Source organism: Octopus sinensis, linkage group LG1 (assembly GCF_006345805.1).
Source record: "Octopus sinensis linkage group LG1, ASM634580v1, whole genome shotgun sequence".
NCBI lineage: Eukaryota > Metazoa > Mollusca > Cephalopoda > Octopoda > Octopodidae > Octopus > Octopus sinensis.
The window spans coordinates 100,830,653-100,841,695 of NC_042997.1; the positions used below are offsets into that span (position 1 = coordinate 100,830,653).

The 11,043-nt window shown below is 32.7% G+C and overlaps 1 protein-coding gene across 1 annotated transcript in view; it reads left to right on the top strand.

Moving 5' to 3' along the window:
- The window catches only part of LOC115211254 (ATP-dependent translocase ABCB1-like), a 146,444-nt gene that overhangs the window by 27,501 nt on the left and 107,900 nt on the right, over window positions 1–11,043 (top strand). The window contains exons 5-8 of the mRNA XM_029780102.2: window positions 3,817–3,988; window positions 4,363–4,534; window positions 5,870–5,994; window positions 9,781–9,952. Coding sequence (XP_029635962.1) covers window positions 3,817–3,988; window positions 4,363–4,534; window positions 5,870–5,994; window positions 9,781–9,952 — 641 coding nt within the window. The remainder of the gene's footprint in view (window positions 1–3,816; window positions 3,989–4,362; window positions 4,535–5,869; window positions 5,995–9,780; window positions 9,953–11,043) is intronic.

The window sequence follows — 11,043 nt, forward strand, 5'->3', positions numbered from 1 at the left end:
ATTCATGTATATGTGTAGATTTATATGTATATATGTCTATATAAGTGTATACATATATGTATGTATATTATATGTATAAATATATGTACGCATGCATATATGTGTACATATATATGTATGTATATATATATGCATATATATATATATATGTATATGTATAGATGTATATGTATATAAATTTATATGTATATATATGTATATGTGTATATATGTATGTATATATGTGTATATATAATATATGTATATATATATATACGTATATATATGTTTATATATATGTATATATATGTATATGTATATTTATGTATATATATTTATGTATATATATATGTATGTATATATGTGCATATATATAGATGTATATGTATAGATGCATATATATAAACTTGTATGTATATACATGCATATATGTATGTATATGTGTATATATGTATGTATACATATGTATATATAATATATGTATATATATATGTATATATATATATGTGTATATACAGATATATATGCACATATATATGTATATATATACCTATATATATATATATATTGTGTATATATATATATATGTATATATATATATATATTGTGTATAAATATATATATGTATATATGCATATAGATAGGTATATATATACATGTGTATATATGTATATATGTATACAAGTATATAAATAAACATGTATATATATATATATATATATATATATATATATATATATATATATATATATATATATCTGTGTGTGTATGTGTGTAATTGTGTCTGTGATTGTACCCCCACCATCACTTGACAACCGATGTTGCGGTGGTTACGTTCCCGTAACTTAGCTGTTTGGCAAAACAACCGATAGAATAAGTACTAGGATTACAAAGAATATATCCTGGGGTCGATTTCTTCGAATAAAGCCGGTACTCCAGCATGGCCGTTGTCATATGACCGAAAGAAATAAAACAATAAAAAACTATGCCATTTTAATCCTAGCAACGCCGGGTATCTCTACTAGTTTATTTTAAATGCTATCGTTTGTGACAGGAATGTAGTAGTATAACTTCTTGCATGTCGAAATTGAATTATTTAGAGAGAAAATGTTTCATGTTTATATAAGACGTGAAGTCAAATGTTAAACACCGCCAAACACTAGTCACACAAAAAGATACATATAAATGTACAAGTAAAATAAAAAATTAACCTTTTAATATATATATGCTTATATAGAAAATATTGTTGAATGTAGGTTAAATTTGCATACGAATGTTCAAATAAAGATTAAAAAAGAACTGGAAAATCAAATCGTGGCACATTTTAGCTATAATGTATTCATGAGTACAAGTATCATTCTCGCAATAACAAGGTGAATGATAAACAAAGGACAAGGCGGCGAGCTGGCAGAGACGTTAGCACACCGGGCGGAGTGCTTCGCGGTATTTCGCCCGTCACTACGTTCTGAGTTCAAATTCTGCCGAGGTCGACTTTGCATTTCATCCTTTCGAGGTCGATAAATTAAGTACCAGTTACACACTGGGGTCGATGTAATCGACTTAATCCGTTTGTCTGTCCTTGTTTGTCCCCTCTATGTTTAGCCCCTTGTGATAATAAACAAAGGAAATAACAAAGTGATGTGTATTTGCAACAGGGAAACATACGAAAAATACATATTATATTACACAGTAGATATGTTCTAAAAGAATTGAAAACAAAAGAGGAAATAAATGTTGAGTATCTGTGATGAATGAAGTGAGAATGATTAGATATTTTCGTAGATAATAGATGCTCTTTTAATAGCAATTATTTCGGATCTTTGTGGTTATCGTCACTGCATGTCGAAATCTTTAAAAAAATTTTTAAATGTAGATGTAATCTAAATACAGATGTAATTTTTGACGCTGAAGTCGAATTTGTTATTAATTTATTCCAGAAAAATTTTGCGAAAATGTTACAGGTGTTCAAAGTTTGATAATTTTCAGAAATTTCAGCCAATCAGAAAACAGCGCATTTGCTGCCTCTGAAGCGAGAAAGCGGTGGGGAGGCACCGGCATGTCAAAACGTTAAACTAGCTACAGTGAATAGTGAAAAACACTATAAGATTCGCGAGCAAATGAAATATTTAAAAGCTACGAGTAAAGCAACAGGAGTTGCTAGAAATAACTGTCAAAACATTAAAATATACACGAGTAAAGTCAACAATGAAAACTGAAAAGCATCAAAACATTCGCGAGCAAATCAACAGGTGTTGCTAGAAATAACAGTCAAACATTGCTTAAAACAGGCATTTATTAGTTTAAAAAAATTCAAGAACGAAAGTTTGCAATACACTCTAGGATTTTATAAAATAAATTATCTTTCTCATTTCTCCTTCTCCACAAAATCCACAAAATCGACCATGGAGCGGTGTGTCCCATACAGGCGTTTGTTTTCACGCCTTAAAGATGCTCAATTTGTTGAGTGTGAGTCCCATCTTTTCAGTTTATAAATTCAATGCTATGGTTCACCCGCCACCAATTTCTGAGATATGATTATAAGCTCGCCACAGATCAGTGAAGATAGTGGTTCCTGGAAGAATTGAACGTCGTATGCAGACCTTGTTTACATTCCTTGTGCGCTTGCGCAACATCTTTGGTTACTATGGAAACAGAGTTCTTCGCAATCAGCTATGGAACTATGCTGACAGAACTTCACGGTGATGTGTAAAATATTCACTTTTGATTGACTAAAATACCCAAATTTTGCAAATTCCAAAGGCTAATGACTTTTTAATTATAAATTTCCTTTTTATAATTAGTATTCAAAAATTAATCCATATACCAAATTTGAAAGCAATTGGAACACGATTGTAGACAGTGACGATAACCGCAAAGATTCATGATTTCTGCCGAGTTTTTGGTCTACAGGCGTGAGGTGGATGAAGATTAGTTTAATGAATATCGAATACAACTTTTTAAATTTTTGTATTTCTGTAGATGATAACTGCACTTCTGCTATCTTTGTCACATGTGTACAGGTGACTCAGTGGTAAGGACAGAGCAGCAGTTAGTACTTTATGTTGCGTTAATGCTTTAGGGAAATTTAAAGTGGTTGAAATGGAAACTCTGACAATGCTTAATTTGAAATACCTCACTACAGAAGACATTTGATATCTTAACTTCATCTATGTCGAATGTGGTATGCATCATATCTATTCAAGTATTTCTATGGTCATTTTAACAGTTGTGGTCTCTCAATCATGTCAGTATTGGAAACATTGATATGATTTTATTCATGATAGAACGCAAAAGTAATTAAGTAGCTGTCTTTCTCTCTCTACCTTATAAATAAATCACTTCATTTACCTACAAAGAAGTATACAGAAGATTGATTCATTCTGTCGTCAGATATGAGGATACTTCTAGGAGTAGCCGTAATATTAGTATTATTATACAAGTGTGAGTGAAAGTTGATATACATTCTCTATCAGTCCCTTTCTCGACCCAGAATTGGCTTCCTCTTGTATTTAGTTCTCTTAACTTATGTTTTCTAATGTCATTACGAATGGTCTGAATGTCTTAACATCTAATTTTTACTTCAGTCTTTCTAGATATGTAAGAACAACGTTGTTAGCGTGGAAAGATATGGCTTCGTAAAAAGAGATTCTTGACTTGTATATCGGGCCTTGATTGTTTGTATCTTGTATCATACATTGCACTGTGTTTCTAACAGCACATATATTTTAGGCTGCGAATGTATTGTTGCCAAATTAAGAAAACATTATGGTTGCTAAATTTCATCAATACGAACATACATGCATTGAAACACAAATATTTCTATATATATATCTTTAGGACTGGCAGGTATAGTGTTTATAGCAGCCTACACTCATGTTACATTATGGAAGGTTTCTACAGAGAAACAAATATTTTACATGCGGAAAAAACTGATGATGAATATTTTGCGGCAAAATCTATCGTGGTTTGATGAACATACACCTGGAAAGTTAAGCAGTTACCTGTCGGAGTAAGTATTTCAGCAATTGATATTAATATTCACATTAAGGTGGTGAGCTGGCAGAATCGTCAGCACGCCGGACGCAATGCTTAGCGGCATTACGTCCATTTTTACGTTCTGAGTTCAAATTCCACCGAGGCCGACTTTGCTTTTCATCCCTTTAGGGGGTCAATAAAATAAGTACCAGTTGAGTACTGGAATCGATGTAATCGACTCATTCCCTTCCCTGAACTTACTGTCCTTGGGCCAAAATTTGAAATCAATATTTATATTTCCCATTTTATCATTGAATTATTATTTTGAACAAATAATTATAACTTCAAATGTTTTTCTTCAGTTTCAAATGTGATATTTTTCAATATTTCTTCACAAAAAATTCCTAGTGCGTTGCTCAAGATTTCTACCGGACTTGGAAATAATATAGGCACGTTGCTTCAAACACTTTCTGGAACTGTTGCTGCTCTCGTGATTGCATTCGTATATCAATGGAAGTTGTCACTTGTTATGTTTTCCCTCACTCCTGTACTCGGCTTGTCAACTTACATCATGACCAGAGTAAGTATAAAATTGTATTTGCGCTCTTGTAACAACAAAAGGGAATATAAACCCAAGTACGTTTGTACGTTCTGAGTTCAAATTCCGTCGAAGTTGACTTTGTCTTTCATCCTTTTGGGGTTGATAAAATAAGTAACAGTTGAACACTCCTCTCCGATATCGCTGGCCTTGTGCCAAGTATTTTGCCCCGCGTACGAACGATTCTGCTAACTTGCAGCCTTATTAATAACTTTTATAATAAGATCATCAATGTCGTATTTTTTGTTCATCCTTTAAAAGCGAAAAATATGATTTTAAAACACCAAGAAAAATAAACGAAATTTATTTTATTTGATTAAAGGTAAAAGAAAATAAAGATTTCATTTTGGAGAAAGTAAAACTATGCTAAATTATGGATGATTTTGAGGCCCTTACAGTTGTAGATTCTTCTGTAGATTCTTCTCAAATTGCATACAAAATGGTTTATGAAACTGAAAGTCTTGTTGTGTCTAGGGAGGGTCATTATGTCAATAAAGATTAAAACGAACGCACGCGCTGGTTTAAAACCACTTCTTTACTTCACCAACAAACTATTCAGTTGTTTACTTAACGTGTAGGTTGAACAATCAATCGGTTGTTAGTTTTCTATTTGCGACTTCACTCTTCAAGGTCTACTTTGAATCTAAGGACTAGTTTTATATCTATGTCTATGTATGTATGTATGTATGTATGTATGTATGTATGTATGTATGTATGTATGTGTGCGTGCGCGTACGTATGTGTGTAGATGTGCGAGTGTTTATGTGTGTGTCTTCTGGTATCTCAGCGCATATGTGTGTGCGCGTGGTGCAGACGTTTTTTTAAATAGGTAAGCATCTGGTGTCTATGATTGCATGTGTGCGATCTTGTGTGCGCGTGTGTTCTTGCATGCGTGTGCGTATGCTTGTGCATGTCTGTGTGTGCATGCATGTGTGTGTGTGTGATGCACGCACACACACACACACACAATGTCTATGCATATTTGTTTTTGCCTTAACTCGTCACCCTCCACTACAGCTTCACAACCAATGTTGGTTTGTTTACATTATTCTAACTTGTCAGTTCGGCAAAAGAAACCAAGAAAATGATGGAATGAGTACCAGGCTTAAAACAACAACAACAACAACAAAAACAAACAAACATAAGCGATGCTCCAGCATGGCCACAATCTAATGACTGAAACAACTAAAAGATAAAAGATAAAAAAAAAACAACTAAACAAACTACAACGGGTAGTTAAAGGATGACCACATATTGTAAGTAAGTAATAATTCATATTTAAGAAATTATTTTAACTGCTACCTATTGTTTTATTAGGTTACGAAAGATATGACAGAAAAAGAACTGAATGCATATGCAGAAGCAGGTAACGTAGCTGAAGAGGCTATTAGTTCTATCAGAACGGTTGTCGCCTTCGGTGGCGAAGGGAAAGAATGTTCGCGGTAAGTTGTTTATTTAGACGTCAAATAGCAAAACTATACTTACACAAGAAATAATTATGCTGCAAATGCTACAGCATGTTTATCATGTAGACACAGGCATGGTTTTGCGGTCAAGAAGTTCGCTTTAGAGCCTCATGGTTTCGCGTTTGGTCCCCATGCACAGTGTCTTTTGCTATAATTCCGGACCGACCAATTCCTTTTTTGTGAATCTGATGGTGGAAAACTGTGGAAACCTGTTGTATATGTTTGTGCATGCGTGTGTGTATTATATATATGTATATATATATATATATATATATATATTATATATATATATATATTGAAAAATTTCGTTATAGGTATAAAGATACAATAAACAAGATAAAAATGGAGAAAATATGTAAAAATCAAAATTGAATTCAATACATACGCACGTTTCAAAAGACAATACAAATATTTAAGAAATAATAATAATAAAAATTACAATTGTAATTTAAGTAATGCATTGTCATTCTCATCAGTGTGAAGAATTTTTAGGAAAAAACATCAAAAAAGTTAATAAAATTCAATAAGGAAAAACAGATGGGGTAATAAGGAAAAATTAAACCAGATAGCTACAAAAAAGTTGTAAAAGGGAAAAATAAGATAGATGAAAAAGAAAGACATATCAATGTGTATGCAAGTCTATTAGTGCAAAAAGCTTTAACTTAAAAAGTCAAACGGATATATTTAAAAGATAGCAAAAGATCTAGACGAAAAATAATGTAAACAAAAACACGTGTGTCTAGCAGAAAAAAAGCCACAGAGTCAAACGTATTCATATTTATATTGAAAAAGAAAAAATATATTACAAGAAGCTTTTTTCTGTTAGTGAACGTGTTTATATCTGCTAGACACACGTGTTTTTGTTTACATTATGTTTCGTCTAGATCTTTTGCTATTTTAAAAATATATCCGTTTAACTTTTTAAGTTATAGCTTTTTGCACTAATAGACTTGCATACACATTGATATGTCTTTCTTTTTCGTCTACCTTATTATTTTTCCCTTTTCCAACTTGCTTGTAGATATCTGGTTTAATTTTTCCCTATTACCCCATCTGTTTTTCCTTATTGTATTTTATTAATAACTTTTTTGATGTGTTTTCCTAAAAATTCTTCACAATGATGAGAATGACAATGCATAACTTAATTAAAATCATTATCATTATAATTTTTCTGAAATATTTGTATTGTCTTTTGAAACGTGTGTATGTATTGAATTCAATTTTGCATTAAATTCAATTTTGATTTTAACATATTTTCTCCATTTTTATACTTGTTTATGGTATCTTTATACCTATAACGAATTTTTTCAATTGTTATTTTCATATTCTTGATACTTTCTCTAGCTGATTTGTATGAATATGACGAATTTTTTATTTGAAACTATTTTTCTCTATTTTTGATCCTTCAAAAAGTCTCAATTGTTCTTTTTGAACTTATTTTTTTCTGTGTATATATATATATATATATATATAATATATATATATATATATATATATATATATATGTGTGTGTGTGTGTGTGTGTGTGTGTGTGTGTGTGTGTGTGCACGTATCAGTATTTGTGTTTGTCACCCTACTGCTTGACAATTTGTATTGGTTTGTTTACGCTCCTCTAACTTAGCTTTTCAGCAAAACAATTAGTATAGAGGTCGATTTTATTCGACTAGACCTTTAAGGTGATGCCTTCCCTACCCCAGAATGGCCGCAGTTCAATGATTGAAAGAAAAGATAAGAAATGAAAGATATATCGAAGAAGAGAAAGTTCTTTTGAAAGCCAAAATATTTTGAATAGTGAATGTTCCTAACAACTAAAAAGAACTGTTCGAATATTATGATGCATTATTTACTACTCTTCAATTTGACTATTTCTATTTTAAGATCTTTATATTTGGATAGTTACTTAATTTCATTTCGAGAAGGGATTACATCTGTGGAAAGTGATTCTCGATCAGGAGGCATTACTTTCCTTAATGGTCATTGACAAGAACATCTGCTCATTTAGTCTTTATCTTCATATCTGTGAAATATCCATGTAAAAGAGCTCAACTGCTTTGTAAGTTTTTTTTTATGGCTGCGTCTGGAAGGAGAGGAAATGCTACTGCTAGCGATGGTTTTTCTCGATCTTTGAGATTGATGTTATTAACGGTCCTCTTGAATATTCGCAAGTGAACCTTACTGTAAATATGTGATCAGGGAATGGCGGAAATTCCAGAGGACTGACGTTCTGGCAAAGAAGGACTGGGTGTATTGATTAGTAAAGTGTCTGGGGTGGATGGGATTGGACACAATAAGGGTGATGAGAAGTGGAAAGATGAGTGAAGGTGACATGAGTTCATGATGAGCAAAGACCACTATAGTAGCAGTAGAAAAGATCGAGAGAGGAGACAACGTGCTTATGAGCCAGAAACTAGAGATTGTCTATGAGTGACTTTTTGGCAGTTTGTCAGAGAGCCCTTTCTGAATACGGTGTGGGATATTTAGATGCTTGTAGTTTTCTTGTTGCATGAGGCTTATATTTTCATGCAGTCATGGTAAACATAATATCTTATGTTAAAGTTTGAGTGGTGCCATTATTTTTCTTGTGTTGCTGTCTAATCTTGCTAATATAGTTATCGAATTGTTGAAAATATTGTAAAAAGTATTACTGGGATAGTTAAATTGGTGATTCCGTTTATCTTACTTTTCCAAATTTGTCTCTTTTTTTTAGGCGTTAGCGTAATATGATTCCTTCTTAATATTCTTTTCGTGCATGTGTGTGTGTGAGTGTGTGCGCGCGTGTATATGTATACGTGTGTGTGTGTGTGTGTGTGTGTGTGCGCGCGCGCATTTGTACTCGGGTTAATTAATATTTGTGAACTTTGATCTAATTCTGTCATCTCTATTTCTTTAACATAATTTTATCTTTTGAATTTTCTTATCTTCAAGGACTCTTACCTCTTCATGGTTGCTGTGGTTCAGTTTCTTTTTAGTTGAAATATCATATTACTCTACTGTATATAAAAGTACTTTTTCAGTTGCTAGTCATCTGCAGTGTACAAGTCGATGTCATCCACATACTAAGTTAGAGATTATTTGTTGTTTTCTAATTCTAAAGTTACTTTATGACACATGGTAAATAGCATAGTGGTTATATTCTATTAAATCATATTGCGGATTGAGATGGATTATAAAATTTTTTTTTCCGAAATTTATCACTTTTATGTTATTTATCACTTTTATGTCATCCACAGTTATATATATATTTTTTTGAAACTATCTCTTATGATTGTCGTGTCTTTTCTGGAAAGTTTAATTTGACAATAGGGACATTGTATAACCAGCTGTAGCACATATCTAATTTACGCGTCATAGTTATTTGCAGATTTGTTGAAGCCGCTACATTGTTATCGTGCTTCATGTGGTGATTTCTGCATTTATTTTCCGACAGAGAGATACAAACATACTTCATGTTTTTTGACATTTAAATACAACCTTAAATGGGACTAAAAGAGAGCAACAAAAAGTCAATCGTTTCAAGTATCAGTGATGTTACGTAGAAGGCAAATGCAGATTAAGATGATTCATGTGTCAGTTTCATTGAAATATATGGAAAAATTGGTAACAGAATCAATACATAAAAATTGTTTATAGTTTAATCAGTAACGGGATGTTGACAATTCACCTAAAGTCAATTTTTACGATGTTTAAAAATTTCTGTTTCTACAATAAGTTGCAGGAAATGAATTTTTAACATACTGAATATATTTAATTGAAAATTTCCAGATATGAAAAACTGCTAGGTGTGGCGAAGAAAGCAAGTGTCAAAAAAGGCTTTGCTACAGGTGTAGCAACTGGTTTCTTTTGGTTCTCCATCTTTGGTTACTATGCTTTAGGATTTTGGTATGCTGCTAAGATCATTCGTGAAGATAACTACAGAGTTGCGGATGTGCTCATTGTAAGTAATATTTCGTTTTATTAAGGCTTTATCGAAGATTATCTATACTATAATAAAATTATCTTTAAAAGCTATCACTATTTCCAGATCACACACACACACAAAATTTTCAGGATTCAAGAGAATCAGGTACTTAACTGGTAAAATACCAAAATCTGGTCGGCGATAGCATTATCGTGTACAAACAATATTAAAGGACAAATACGTATTTACTAAGGTAAACACGGATTTGTACTCTGCTTGTGCGTACAGTCACAACCGGCCGAGTAAGCGCACAACGAGTCGTCAAGGTCACACATGGGTACACTCATTGCATCTATTGGACCACATTCAATAGGCTCTAGCTCCAAACAAATAGCAGGTTCCGAGTTAGGTGACTGATAAACAAATAGCAACAGATGGATTGTGGTTCACTACAGCTGTTTCAAACGTGTGTTTTATTGGTGAACAGAAATGTTACATCATGTAACGTTTTCCTCAGGTGAATACATATAAGAATTAAGCATTTTGAATATCTCAAGAACAAGTACAAAGTGCTATTTGACTCTACTGACCCAAATTCGGTCAGAGAGTGAAGACTCTAACGCTAGCATCAAGTTTATAAGGAAGAACTCGTAAAGGGACAGGGGAGTGGATGGGAAGTACAGTGGAAGGAGAAATGGTGAAGAGAGGGGAGATAAGGGAAAGTGTATGACCACGATTGACCTCGTAAAGTGCTATAAGGTTATTACTAGTTAGCTGACAGGGTCTTGAGACTGCTTTTTACTGCGCTTATTCTGAATGCCCAGTCAACTAACTAATAATAACTTATTTATAACTCTTTACAAAGTCAAATGTGGATCTTACACTTTTACTTATCTCTCCTCTCTTCACCATTTCTCCTAGGATTACCACCTATGTGGACACCCTAATGCTAGAAGTAGATCCGTTATGGTCTTACCACTAAGAATTATTCTCTTGAAAATTTAGCAAACACCAGAATCGTAAGCGAGCAAGGCAAATGAAAGTAACAAAAATCTATATATAGAACAATTCTTAGTGGTAAGACCATTGCGGATCTACTTCTAGCATTAGGGTGTCCACATAGGTGG